At 38.1% G+C, this 15,893-nt stretch overlaps 1 protein-coding gene across 2 annotated transcripts in view; it reads right to left on the reverse strand.

The window, feature by feature from the left end:
* LOC306905367 (cadherin-18) overlaps positions 1-15,893 on the reverse strand; it is a 100,869-nt gene that overhangs the window by 36,706 nt on the left and 48,270 nt on the right. For both annotated transcript variants that reach the window (XM_079475931.1, XM_079475932.1), the window contains exons 3-4: positions 12,693-12,987; positions 4,519-4,638 (exon numbers count right to left, since the gene is read on the reverse strand). In XM_079475931.1, coding sequence (XP_079332057.1) covers positions 4,519-4,638; positions 12,693-12,987 — 415 coding nt within the window. The remainder of the gene's footprint in view (positions 1-4,518; positions 4,639-12,692; positions 12,988-15,893) is intronic.

Genomic DNA, 15,893 nt, shown 5'->3' on the forward strand with positions numbered 1-15,893 from the left:
AATCCAGCAAGGCTAATTCCACAAATTCCACACGTCATTGAGGAATGGTTAGCTGAGGGAACAAAACTGCCTTTTACTCATCTCTCTCTCTGTCCATATCTTTGTTTCTGTCTCTCTATCTCATTCTCTCACTTTTTCACAGGCTGTACATTTCTAGAGGGGGACAATCTTGGTAAGCAAAGGGAGATAACCCTTGGCCCTTTTACTGGTCGACTGTCAGGCTGTTCCAACATAGCACCGTGCACTGAAGTCAAAGATAAAACACAGTTTATAACCAATCATCAAATGGATTTCATCTTTAAGAGCGTGTCATGTGTGAACCTCTGGAAATTAAGAGATTACAGTCTAGATTCAAAGTTTAGAAAGCCATTAGAAGCATGATGTTAGTTAGTCCATTCACAAAAGACTACAGCAAGTCTTTAACATTATGCTATATATTATTATTCTTGTATCTTAATGTTAAAGTTAAGCCTGGATGAACTGGTGAAGACTGAAAATAATATTACAAAAATTACTTGACTATAAATTTTGAATTCAATGCAATGAGTCGAATATCGTGTCCCATTTTTGTCTGGAGGCAAAACGGCACAGAAGGGTTGGTATTATGTTGGAAAGAATGGTTGACTGGGGAATGCCTTGACAAACTGACAAGCTTCTCCAATTTGATCAGAACAGAAAGTTGAACTAATCCTTCCTTTTACGGACTCTCTGATCTGTGTCAAAGAAGCTCAAAACTCAAAGGCTAAAACCCTACAGACTCCCTGATCAGCAGAGAAATTAGCCTATTTAGAGATTCTTATGTTTTACCCAACATCAGGCCTCTGAAACTGGGAATTCTAATTATTCCCCTAAAGTAATCTCAAACAAGAAACGGGGAGGGCTAAATCCAACCTCACTATTAACAAATTTAATGTCTAGCTTACTAGTGAGCGATGTACATGTTAGGGCTAGCAAATAATAAAGTGTCTTTGGACAAGAAATTGTGCTATTCCATATCGACCAGAATGACCTAAACTGGTTGATCATTCCAAAATTTCCAAAATACTTTCATTGAAGAAAAGAACAAGGATACTGTATATAAACACTGTAAAATTGCACTTATTTCATCAAATAAACTTTAGTTCAAAGGCTGCTCTAAACTTTTGAGTTAGGACAAATTGGCCTTACAATCTTGACACAAAATTTTGGGTTATTCTTTTTAATCTAGCATACACTACACTATCATAATATATACATTCCGAAGCTTTAAGCTGCACTAGTTAGATCAACCGGAACCAGGAACACTTCCAATAACAACTGATGCATTTGTTGCATCAAAGATTGCAGAACAGTACTCTACTCTCAGCCGGTCTTGTCTCATTGTTCCAAGGCTCCTAGAGCGGGCAGGACGCAGTCTAAGGTTACCAGACGCAGTCCATGCCCAGACCTGACAAAAGCTGTGATGATAGAGCTGGAAAAAGGATGATTTCTGGTACAGCTGCTTTGTAACAATGAAACTTGTAAAAAGCGTTATATAAATAAAGCTGACTTGACTTGACTTATTTTCAACCCAGCGTTGGGTCAAAAAGGGACGAATCCCACCACTGGGTTTTGAATTAACCTATGCTGGGTTGTTTTAACGTATTGTTGGGTCAAATATAAACCATTTGCTGGATTAATTCAACCCAACAGCTGGGTTCATACCTTTTTGACCCAACATGTTTTTGAGTGGAGTCATTTAAAATTACATGATTTACACAGACTTATAAAATAACCATATAAATAAATCAGCAAATTGCTCTAAGTAAACTTTATTTTTCTTGTAATGGAGACGATAGATAAGTACAGAGCTATAACCAGCACTAAACAGCCCTTTATTGCACCTTTTAAATGGCATTTGAACAGTACGAGCCAGACTAAATTAAACAGGATATTAGAAGTATTGCGTTCACTCCCCCATAAATGACATGTCCTTTCCTGGTCATGGTTTTGATATTCTTGATTATCTTTGAGCATCTGTTGACCTAACGACCACAATCATCCGATCCAACACAACACAAAACAATGCCGCTACGCATATCATACAATCAACATAAGATCACTGGAGGACACTTTCTTAATGATTTATATGTACTCTTACAGAGTTTTCTCTTGTAGTTTTCCAATCGCACATCTATATTTGTATTCACTGACATTCCTAGAGAACACATTTAACCACCAATTACCAGCAAAGCCATTCAATAGCACATTAAAGGGTGGAAGGTGATAGTATCTCGTTTCCAAGAGATGATTTGAGTTTGCCTGTGGCTCTGAGTGCAGATTAGGTGTGCAGGAAATGAGCAGTACTCAAAATCATAATTGTGCACATTGTGATTGGTGGTCATTTATCCTGTAAACTCTGTTTGGAAAACAGCAATCATTATTCTCAGCCCGTAAATCATTCCACAGGCAATGCAATCTGATGCAATACCAAACCAAATACTTTTGTAGTGTTATGGGTCATTCCTGTTATATGGAGTACATTTTCATGGCCTCATTATACACAAAGGGGTCTTAAAGTCTGAGACATTATTTTTACCAAATAAGAGTGTCTTAATATATTGCATAAAATTATGTTTTTTTAAGATAACAATATAACAAATAAGCAAGCTTGTTGTTGTAGAGCATGTAGATAAGGATTTGTGTGGGAAACTTCTCACACCTCTGAAATCAACTAAAGTTAGCATGCCATCATGCCAACATCATGCCAGATAAGACAAGTTCAAAAACAATATATATATGTATATATATATATATATATATATATTTATATATATAAATACATACAGTATATATTTCTACACACATATACAGTATATATAATATATGTATATCATACAAAATGTTCCATAAATCTCAATGAAATACCTGATATAGATGTCGACTGTAATATTTCCTCTATTGTTTAAGTAAAAATACACATTTAATCAGGGTTGGGTAGAAACTGAACACTTGAAATATGATATTGAAATAGTATTATACCGTATTTCATCAATGCTAGCATCCTTTACAGTACGTCCTAAATGGTGTTTTTAAAAAATATATAGTGTCCATTTTTATTTTATGTTGCCATCAAAGCCAAACTCCTGATAATCTCTATATCAACTTGTGTACACTGTATCCCAAAATGGGATATTCGTGTCCACATTATTAAATACCGCAATAGATACTTTGTGACAGATTGAAACTGAACTACCACTAACAGGCCAATGTATTAAAGCACGACTGAATCAATCTCTCTCTCTCCCTCAAACAATCCCCTTGAATGGCTTCTCATGTCTTCTGTCTGAATGCATTAAGTCCTCGTACACAATCTAAAATAAACTCAGTCTGGCAATGCTGATACTGTCTCTCCCTATAATTCCATTAAACATTTCATTTCAAAAACCTCACCAAAGTCACAGATATGCCTCTGTGCTCCTGACAGCTGTACAAAACAAAATGATCCATATAATTCCCCCCAAAATTGGCCGCAAAATGTTCACGTATCCGGACTGACTGCATTAGCCAATTCCTGCCGTTCTGACAGTGCTGATGGATGGGATTTGTGAGCATGCAAAGACTGCGTTTTTGGGATCTTGTCTTTCTTGTCTGAGGTTTATTCTGTCATCAAGAGCTAACAGGAAGAGGAATCGCAGTGAATATTTCAGCACCATGGACAGCGGTGATATGTCAGTGATGCAGTGACTTTGGTTCAGCACCATGGACAGCAACCATAGTTCCCGAAACTTCTATTGACATTACAAATAGAAAACCAATATGTTTTTTTAATAAGCAACTGCATTCACATATTACATACATCAGTTAATGTCAGTGCTTGACAGTTGCTTGCACAAATGATTCCATGACTTCCCTATCACATGATCAAAACCATACAAGCCAAACAAACCCACATGCATGCTAGAGAGCAACAAACACAAAAATCAATTTTCACTTAGAGCCTGCTGTCTGTTTTCTTTCTTTAGACAAAACATACGGCCACTTCTTTCTTTCTTTCTTTCTTTCTTTCTTTCTTTCTTTCTTTCTTTCTTTCTTTCTTTCTTTCCTTCCTTCTTCTTTATTATTCTTTCCTTCTTTTGACCAAACATACAGCACGTAAATTAACATTTAATGGTTTCTTGTCAAACAAACAATGGTCGCCCTTAATGAACGGCAGATCCACCCGAGAGCACTCGGAATCTTTGTTTCTTTTCCACAGTCCCTTTACACAATGTTCTCTCGACCTCATTCTTAAGGGATGCTCTCCATTTCTAAAGCCCAGATCCAAAAAATACCGCACGACATGTCAGGCTCCATTTCTGCACAGCAAAGGGCGCCGGCGGTGTATTGTACCGCTCGCATCTGTTTCCTCAGAAGGAGACTTAATCTCTAATATGAACAACAACAGAGAAAAGCTACGGGAAATTGTTTTTAATTGTACGCCTACTTGACAAAACGCACCAGCAGATGTTTACATCGAAATCAATAAGCACGGTGTGCATTGAATTATAAAGAATTTACCGGTTTTGGGGTCGACGGAAAAGTACGGCTGTCCGTGCAGAACACTGTAGACCACCCGGGCGCTGTTTCCATATGTGGGGTCGTCTGCATCTGTCGCCGTGACCTGAAAAACTGACATACCTGGGGAAAGAAGAAGAAGTGTGTTTGAAGAGAGATATAAACATACCTAATTGTGTTATGTGTGGGTGAGTAGAAATGTCAATTCATTAAATAGCTGTGACACTTCGACACCATACGTTTAGCACAAAACACTGCGTCTGCATATACACTGGTGTAGTGCAACATCATGCATATATAAACAAAGTCATTGTCATTCTCCTCTAGGCAAACGCGCCTCATTATAGACTGTGTTGGATGTAAACATCAGAACTGTTTACACTGCGCTCCAGGTAAAAGAAGCCTGTTTAAAAAATATGTTTGTGTAAATATTGGATTGCAGAGTGACACAAACATCCTGCACAATTCCACACATACACAAAACAGCACAACATGTGGGTGAGACAACAATTTCTCTTTTCAGTGATCTGTTTCTTTTACATCAAACAGATTCCATGACATTTGCTTTGTGCACACCTGAAATAATTCCCTCAACACCGACAGAGCTTCTGCACTGTTCCTAGCCAAACTAAGTCAACAAATGAAGAGTTTGGTTCCAAAATGAGATAACTCAGTTTTAAAACATTTTTAAAATCATGTTTTTTTATTGTGCATTCCAATTAATATCAATCAAACTGCAGTTGGTTTGTTTTGATTTATGATACTAAAAGGTTAAAGCAACCTAACACAATAAAACAATAAAAACATGTTGACATGATAAAAAAACATGGTCTCATTTTGGAACCAAACTCTTCAAATATCAAAGATGAACCGAGTAATCTCCCTGTAGTTTAAGCCTTTTCTGCCCCTGCCTTGTGTTTCCGTCATTGCTCATTTCACTGACTCAGGTCACATTTCTCCATTGCATTTATCACCTTAACCACGGCTCACAGGATTTAATCCGTAAGTGTGCATTGTTTGGGGCTGATTTACGGAACATACCACAAAAGTTGGTATGCACACAATTACTGCAGTTTTGAGGGCTAGGAGAGAAAGGCCATCTCATTCAGTTTCTAGTCCTGCAATCCAGCTCAACCAGACTTCAACTAAATATGCTGAAACAGCATTATGCAATAATGATTTAAATTAACATGCGATTAACACTGTGCTATTCCCACCTACAAAAAGCAAACTGCCCAGAATTTAAAATCACACAAATCTAAGTAAGGAACAATACAAAGAGAAAAGAGACCATTTTAGAAGAGGTGTAAGTATGGTCCCACTAAAATGTGACAGATTCCAGTAAAAGAAAGTGGCTGTATTCTTTACATCCCAGTATTGGAAACAAGATTTGCAATTGGATTTGCAACTGCATTTGTATGTATATTTGGTGATACAAACCACATAAATGTGAAATTGTGTGTGAGAACTATGAAAATACCCACAATAATAATTACTTTTGTCACTGTTGAGTTTAAACCTTGCATGTCCAAAACTGATACTTTTTAGGTAACTGAAAAAGTGCTTTATTTCTAAAATTATTAAAGTCAAAGATGTATATTAACAAGATGCGCCACTGCCGTTACAATGAATGGAAAATAATGCGACGCTCAATATGACAAAGGCTTATGTGAGGCGCTTGCCAGCATGTGAAAAAGGTGATTTTTAACGTTATTTAAATTTAGGAAACCAAAGTTATGATACAGTCCATTTCAGGGTTACTCATTGATCGGAAATATGCTTTTCAATTGTGATTTTTCCAGCGATTTAAGTAATATCTGCATTCCAACATGCAGATAAATAGGACTGCTGACCTGCTATGACATGAATAACTGCCCAGAGGCGTTGCAAACATGGCCGCCGAATGGCACGACTTCTGTAAATGGAATTGGTTAAAGATAAGTAAAGATATTGTGCCATAATATGTGCCAATACACTTGTACATGTCATTATATTATTAAAATTTTACCAAAATCAAGCTCAAATGACGATTGGACGTTTTTGACCAGCCTATGTTGAACATACACAACATCAACTAACAGGTTTTAAAGAAAAAAGTTATTCTCCACTCCGTAAATACATAACACGTTAGCCTTTATGGAAGAACAGTGCTTGCGGAGTAAAGAATAGCTTTACAGGTTCGATCTATTTGTATATTGGTTCAATATTTGCAAAACCCACACATATAAAGAGCGAGCAATTCAATACTAATGATCTGGGACTGCACTTATTGTTAGCTCACTCACAAAATGTTAAAAAAAGTGTCTGCTAAATGAATAAATGTAAATATAAAAGATTTATTATAGAAATGTTCAAATAACGAAATAGGGAGATATGAGGTCCCCCCATAGTGATAGTGTTCCGCTCTATTGCAGTTTCTATTCTGTATTACTCTCTCTCTCTTTACACCTCCTGTGATAAGACCTAGCCGATTAAAGTCAGAAAGATTTTCAAAAGCTTTTCAATTATTGTCATTACTCCGTATAACGTGCATTAGAGAGATGCTCGCTGGGTTCCTGGCTAAAGAGACGTGATAGCTGCAGTCGGGGCTACAGTAGTTTCACATGAATGTAATCTTGGTTATAATCCTCAATCTGAAGCGGGTTGAATGAGTTAGCTCATCCCTCACTGCACTGTATTCAGCTTTTAGCTTTCATAAAAACATCTCGATCAGATTTTAGCAGCAGCTGGAAAGTCTGCTTGGGGAGAACTTTTGTGATAAGTGTTTTTCCCAGGTGTTTGTGAAGAGAGTGATAATTCACACCTCCTCTAATAAATATACTTAATTTTACACACTCTCATTAAAAATCTATTAAAGATTGAAATCAGAATTAAATGAATGGTTGAAATCAAACTTTGATGCTTGTCTTCTCAAAAATTATTAGATTTTGAGACTTAGGACAGGGTCACATACAGGTTGTTCTGTACTAAAGATACGTTGTTTTGCAAGTTGAAACTGCTCCCTCGCAGTAACGGTGGTCATGAATTTCAATCCGTACCATATCTCGGGCCAATACAGACATGAATTATAGCCCAATCCATGCTGCTTATCGAGAAGCACTGTGCTATTACTTCTTAAACCGATTGGACTTTTGCCTGGTGGAGTAAGAAATAGACTTATATACAGTATAGGAGGGAGTAAGAAAACACCCAGCATCCACCATGAGCGTGTGTGTGTGTGTGCAGTAGCAAATCTCTTACAGCTCTTATTGGATTCTCCAGTCTCTCAGAGCCGAAGCATTGAAGGGTCTGGCTCGCGTCCAGTCAATCAATTCAAAGTGGCAGAGACAAACCATCAACACACAATTAGATTCGGAATGCAATATAAAGCCCCTAACACACACACAAAATATTGACAGCGGCGGTCTAGCGCTGTGCACGGCATACGCACTAGAGTCCAGAAGGGCTCGGTGGACTCACAGGTGCTTTCTGATAAAGGCCTCCACACGCCCGGCCTCTAAAATAAGAGGAAGCAGGACTAATTATTTATTTCCCTCTTCTTCTGTCGATCCCTGTTACCTTAGCTCTCTCCTTCATGTATCCCATCAATATCAATCGACATGGGACGTGTTACTAGATGCTGAAAGAGCCGGCCGAGGCGATGCTGGAGGACTCTGGCTTATGCCGTGCAATTAATATTTCCAGCACAAAAGCTGAAATTGAAAGCAAATGGGTTTTACCCCAGAGATATATAGTTACTCGGTGTCAATCCCAATGTGAATGCGTTGTTTAATTTAATACAATCGAAATAAACATGTTTACCAGAACATAACCAAGAAGGCAGAATTCCCATCTCTTTTGGCAATACGATATCTAACGGTACACAGCTCACTTTCTGCATTAAATGACCTTGAATATCTGCAATACAAGGTAAACTATGAAAAGATATCTGTATTTTTAGGTTTTAGTGGCAATACTTTTTACTAAGCAAGCAATAGTTAAAAAATTGCAAAGGGTATTCAAACTTGTTTTCCAATATGTCTTGAATTAAAGGAATAGTTTACCCAAAAATGTAAATAATTTGTATTTGCTCACACTCATGTCATTCCAAACCTGCACGAAGTACTTTCTTCTACAGAACACAAAAGAACATATTTAAAACAAATCTTGGTGACCAAACAACGTTGGGCCCCATTGACTTGGTATATTCTATTGTACAAAACCTCTGAGACATTTCTTAAGAAAAAGTTAAAATATTTTGTGTTTCACAGAAGAAAGAAAAGCATACGTGTTAGGAATGACACAAGGGTGAGTAACAGATACAACAATTTTCATTTTTTGCGTGAACTATCCCTTAAAGTTTACAATTCCCCTAGTGGTGTAAGTGTAAACTGTGCTAAAAAAAAGAGAAACAAATGTTTGAGTTAAATACTGTATGTAATATGTTGACTTTTGCAGCATACGACACTTGTGGAAAATGGCATGGTTTCGATTGAACCAAAATGCCAATAGCTCTCATCTATGATAAATCAAGGCTCCAAATATACAGACGCCTTTGTATCATCTTTCATGCATCAAAGGTCAACAAAACAGAGCAAATATTAGCAATTGTCTATAACTTGACAAACATAGATGCTGTTGCATCTCCGACCCAACACACTGCATCTGTTTTTTAAATTGTCTGAATCACATGAGTAAAAAATGACTCTATCAGATCAAACTAATATTCCATAAAAGCAGAGCACAACCTCCAGAGAAAGCTAATCAGTGATGCTCAAGTGGACCGCACAGGCCAGACATATGAGTTGAACAACAGCGTGTTCTCCAAGACATCTATAATTGGGATTTTGAACCCACTTTGTGCATGAATTGCCAATAGTAATGGACAACAGCCAGGCAATAACAGACTCCTTCAACATTGATTGCAGCTGGTACTCAAATCTTACAATACAACATCTTATCGTATGGGCTTCAGTTGCTACGGCAACAGCAAACTGGGACCTAAATAAACAAAGCTCAACCCACAGGCCCAATGTGCGACAACATAAAGAGAAATATTTCATTTGTATGTGCAATCAAGCCAGCGGTATGGTCTTCAAGCTTTCCAAACAGGTTCAGAAAAGAACTGGCACAGCTGAGAATGAGACATTAAGGTGATGTTGCCGTACTTATTGCAGCAAATATATCTTTTCATTTCGATACTAGTGATGCAAGAAAAACACAGGCACACTGTGGCAGAGCGTGCAGAAGTTTCAACAAAAAGTTGGCCCAAAAATATAGGTTTTGTCATCAATGGACTAGTTGCACATAGCCGTCTTGAAACTGTACGGCTCACAAGGTTCCGGTTATATGCATTTACAATGGGGTGTTGCTGTCATGATTCCGCTATCATGTCATGTTTATTCTTGGTCTTGCAGCGGAGTCATGGCATAGCCTTAGGTTTTGTGTGAGAAAGACATGTGCTTTCTCGTGTCTCGTCAGTGTTTCCCGCCCTTTTGTCTCGTTAGTGTTTCCCGCCCTTTTGTCTCGTTAGCCTTCCCATTAGTGTTTCATTACCTTCACCTGCCCCTTAGTAATTATCCTGTGTTTGTTCCCCTATTTAATGCCCTCTTGTCTATTGTCTTGTGCTCGTTCGTTGCACTTGTTAGCTGTACTTGTATGCCGTTCTTGTTCCTTGTACCCGTAAACCTTCAATAGTCAAGTCTAGTCTTAGTTAGTCTTTGTGAGTGTTAGTTCTAGTCTGTTTTAGTTAAGTCCTCCTTCGGTTATTGTGTACTGTCTTTTTACCCCCTCGTGGGTTTTTGTTTTCTGTTTATATTAAAGTCTATTTGTTAACCCCTTCATCCCCGTTTCGCTGCCTGCATTTGGGTTCTCCTTCAGTTCCATAACAGTTGCTCCTTGTGAAACATAAACAGTTAAAAATAAGATTTTTATGCATATACATTATTGTCGACGTAAGAAGAAATCTTCAAATACTGCAGTGTTTCATGCGTGAGAGTGCACGGACCTGACCAACACACCCAACACATTTTTATTTAATGTTTGGATCACTATGTTGTGTCGTTTTTATTGACAAATGTAATGCTATCAATGGAAATGCAATTGTTGTCAATAACTATAGGCCTATTTAAAAAGTGTAGGTATAACGTTACGGATAAATGCCAGAACATTTTGCACAGTTAATGTGTTATGCTCTATCTGCACTTGTAAATGAATTAAGTCTAATTAATTTAAAATCCACATTTACCAATCATTGTATGGTGTCATTTTATAGTCGTTATGATGTATGAAATATACTCTATTACTGAGACTAACAACGTTTTAGAAAGCGATGGACTGCTGCAGGGTGCATACGACGGCTTTTTTATTTAGGAGATGAGTATACGTTTATAAAATATTTTAGGGGGTGAACTTCTGCTAATTTAAGATCTGTCATAAAAGCCCACATTAACATCACAAACAGGATTTATTGTTTTTAATTAAGTGACCGCCCTAAAAAAAGAAATAATCTACCATGACCTCAGCATGTAGATATATGCTGAACACTTTTCCCGGATATAACTGAGCCACATCGAGGAGAACGCAGAAGACTACGTGCAAGTTGTCCATTACTCCCTTTCCTTTTGAACCCCACTTTCTTTTTTATTTGCAAAACTCATTTATTTCTAATCTCTTGGAAGTAGGATTGCACCTCTATTGTGTAAACAGTACATAGTGTCGAGATGACTGGAGGTGCTGCCTGCACTGTTTAACAGCACAGGTTTTTGGAAGTTACACAAATTTAAGTTTACAAAATAAATGCATATCTATCAAAAATCTGCTTAAAGAGAAACCTGTTGTCACGTGTTTACATGCATAGTAATAAACCGGCTACGCAGAAAACCACTTTTACAAAGTTTGAGACTTGACGGGTGTTCGGTGACGTTATCGTCGATAGTCTGTTTAGTAATTAAAAATGCAACGGGAAAACAGTCAGAAGCTGTATTTTTATATCTGTCCTCGCAGTATATACATAAGCAACAATAGTTCTTCATTTTGACGTTTCTACATCAACTGCATGATTCGAGAGCGAAGATACGTTATTTTACTATTACTTTCGTTTGGGACTTTTACTACTGCGCTTTCAGACGTGCACAGATAAACAAAACTGAGAGAAAACCGATATAGGCATTTATATGCAGAGCAAAATCGGTGGAATGGGCAAAGATCTTTTTACCTTTCCCCGAAGAAATGCCAAATGCCTAAATGTAAAATGTAAAAGAAAACCGTTTAAGGCGCTTACATGACCTAACATATATCAGCTTATTTAGCATAATCAGCGTAAGAGGTTTTGAAGCATGTCTGTAACCAAACAGTTCTGGGACACTATTGACTACCATAGTAAGAAAAACTACTAATATGGGTGTCAACGGTAGCCCAGCACTGTTTGGTTTTCAGCATTCTTAAAATATATATTTGAGGTGGAAGATACTGAGGTAGACATCTGTAGCAGCGCGTTTACTATTCAAAACGCTCGTGAGAAACAATGACCTCAAGGTAATAATTCAATAATTGAATAACTTTTTACTGAGGTCAAAGATGAAATGAGCTTTTTCTTATTTCTGCACTGGCATTTCTACCACATTGGCAATAAAAACCTTCCAGCTCCATCACGAATCCCTCTGGGTTTGTGAACCCCGCTCGAGGGGACTCTCTCTCTTTCTATATACATAGATAGACTATATATTTCTACTATGTCTCTCTCAGTGGAAGTGGAGTATTTTAGAGAACGTATCATGTGCAGGGATACATAGTGCTTTCTGAGAGCTATCTGGTTCCTCTGGGACCTCCTGCTGCAAAACACGAAACAAAGATAAAAGCAGCCATGGGCTGGATAGAGAAAAGCCATTTGACGGAGTGAAGCCTGGAGATTTAAATGAGAAGTGATGGATCTCACGGAGTGACAGCTCATACATTTACACCAGTACAGGTCTGTGGTATAATATTTTTTGACAGATGTGTTTTCTGAACTTCAATTTTCAAATTTGCACGTCACCACAATATTCATGGAGGACGGGAAAGAACCGGATCACTCAAAATTGAGATGAACACTTGAGACAGGTATAACCCTGGATGAGTGAACTGTAAAATACAAAAAAATCAAGAAAGTGTGGATTCAAAATTTGCATTGCAAAAAATGTATAAATGAAATATCTCACCAATTTCCGACATCTCAGGCACAGATGTGACGAAGGGTCCGTCTGGGAACTTGGGGGCATTGTCGTTAATATCCTGAACTTTTATAATGAACTCCGACTCGGGCTCCAAGGGTTTGTTGGTATTGCGGTCGATGGCCTGGGCGTGGAGAACGTAATGTGATTTCTTCTCCCGGTCCAGACTCTTGGTGGCGTGGATGTCTCCTGTTACCTCGTTGATGATGAAGATAGTCCCCGCCCCTTCCCCGCTTAGGATGTATCTGACGGAGCCGTCGCCTTTGTCTGAATTAGAATGCAGCTGAAACGAGAGACACAGACCGATGTGTGACTATTGATAGGAATCAGTACATTCATTTAATATTCAAGCCTCATTTAGCACGTAATGCCCCCACAAACCCTTGAGCTACAAAGCCTTCATTTACCTTGTTAGCTTCCTGCTGACAAGAAAAGACACGAGAGTGTTGCACAATGTGTCATTTCGGCACTCACAATTGTAAAAATTACAAGATTTACAAAGTAAAACGTGCGGGGGGTTTGCCAGTACAAGATTCTAAGGTTGAATCTAGTGTTTTGTGGGTGGTTGGGAGGTGTTTTTGATACTTGGGGTATTTCACAAAATACCATATACTGGTCCTCGTATTTGGCTCGGATATGACTCCTTTAAGGCTAAGTCTTTGGTTTTTATGCCTGTTTTTCCATCTGCCAGGATTTCATTCACATGAGTAACAAAAGCGGTACAGTGCGAGTTAAGACCAAACCCCTAAAGCAGTGGATCTCAACATTTCTAGATGCCGGCATTCATTAGCACGGTGCCGAAAATGTTCAGCCGAGAACAGTTTGAAATCATGTCCAGGCTCACGTGGAAACATAACTGTAACCGTTTCAGAACGTGCTCAGAATTTCAACCTACAAATTGCTTCCTCCTAAAATTATTTCACTTGTGTAGAGCACCAGGTTCGAAGGTTCTGAAAGTTAAATATTGTATTTGCATATGGCAAACATAAAAAATAAAAGCCTCCAAAAGACATCAATTGCTGAATGTAAAGATCATCCATTAAGACTCATTCTAACACCTTTATTCAATATACAGAAATACAGTGAGCGAGCGAGAGCGAGAGAGAGAGAATTTAAGCCAAGATTTATGCTTAATTGATATGAGGAGGATTACTCACATCTTTCTAGCCGATGGCTACAGTCTCAGTTAAATCTTAAAACAAATATAGATTTGAGGCGCTTTAAGAAAATAAACAACTTAGCATTGTGTGGTATCTGGGTGAATTTTAGGGTGACAATGTAGTCTGTGGCGTAACAGACAAGTAAAGTCTGATCTTTAATGTAAATAAATGTGACTTTTATTATGGTGTTAAAAGTCCAATGGGTCAGAGAGACTTCACAAATTTACCTTTCTCAGCATTGAAAGCCAGTGCGCGTGTTAGATGGACATTCTGAAAGACTTTGCACAGATAAAGGGTATTTTTGGACAGTCTTATGGTAAGATGCTTTACTGCGTTTCTTCTTTAGACGCAGTACGTTAAAATCCCAGTGAAATCAAAATGCAACTTCAGTTTTTTTACATCCAAACAAATCCAAGAGAAGGACGAAAGCCACGCCCATTAGTTTACTCATTAGAATTTCCCACGGGAGTTAAAAACTTAAAAATAAGCCTAATGTATTTGCTTTTATGAAATTCACTCACCTAAACCAACATTTGCAATTTGCGCTGTCAATACCTCAATACATCCCAATTCTCCCTGGAAACATGCATGAATGATCACACATGAAAACAAACTGGAACACAAGCGGATGGGGAATACCTGTGCTGATACATGTGCCTGCTAGACGCACAGAATAACAATTACAAGAGAATTAAACCAACATACTGTCATTCTACCAACAAAATGTGACAAGAATGGTCAGGAAGGCACAACGAGAGCCCATGGGATGCAGGCGTGTCTCAGCTCTATGCACTGAACGCTGTCTGCTCATTGGATGGTGTCTCAGGGCTCATTGGTTTTGTGATAAGCCGAAACATTGACAAAACACTCAAAGCACTGAAAGCCTGGTTCTCCTGAGCATTTTATCGTCACTATCCAATAAATGTCTGATTCTCCACTCGAGCTCAGTTTAAAGACTCAAACAGAGACTAAAGCAAACAAAATAAACAAAAAATGCACTTTAGGTGAACATTACATCAAAATCTATCCTACTTAGCTGTTCCTGATCTTGTTAGCACAATTCATCAGTGGATGTTATTCCTAAGACACACACGCACTCAAAAACGAACTAAAGGCATATTTGTAATATGTCTATGGGTACTCTTAGATGGCATTCACTTTATAATGTACATTTATTTTATGAATGGTCATTTCTATTTCAAGTTCATTCCATTTTATCAACTTATTTTAAATTCACAACAATCCTACATCCCGCTGGCAACCTCAGTTGAAACCCAGGAACCCAATTGGAGTTTACAAGCTTTCCTAAATTCAATTCTGTATGAAGCGCAGCCCTATCCATAAGCATTCATCGCTGCATTGTGAGGGAACTGTGTGGAAATAACTTCATTCGTTGACTGTTCACAAATCACACACTATAAATAGTTTAGAGGGCACAAACAGTCAACAATATGAAGATACAAGCTCTTGAAAATGAAAATGTATGACAAGGTCACAATAGTCTAAGCAACCCAGAAAGTGGAAAATGGCACAAGACATTTATTTAACACTTCAATGACAAAGGGGTGAACATGATATGCCATTAAATGTGCAAACTACACCCAGCGTAAAACAAACAGCGATGTGCAAATGAATGCCTAATTATGAAAAGCAGTGCGCAGACGGGTCGCGGGTTCGAATGAACTGTCCATTTGTGTCAGTAAACAGTGCGCTCAGGCCAACACTCAGTAGCTGAAGGTTCAGAACTGAGACTGCGACTAGTCTCTCCAGCCAGAAGACACTGATGGAAGTTAATTAAACTTTATGTCAGAAGACTGTTAACACAATATTAAGAAATCAGTTATTTACGTTACAGAGGAAGAAATCCGCCCGTGCACAACGCAAGCTTTGGTTTTGGTGTGAATACGCGTCTTGTTAGAAACCACCTTGTATTAGATACTGTAACTGTAATTAAAAATAAGTACACACAAAGCCTTGACAAGCGTGACTTTTGACAATTCCTTATGACCATCAAGTAGTGGGTTCATCG

The sequence above is a fragment of the Barbatula barbatula genome (genome assembly GCF_947034865.1).
Source record: "Barbatula barbatula genome assembly, chromosome: 16".
NCBI lineage: Eukaryota > Metazoa > Chordata > Actinopteri > Cypriniformes > Nemacheilidae > Barbatula > Barbatula barbatula.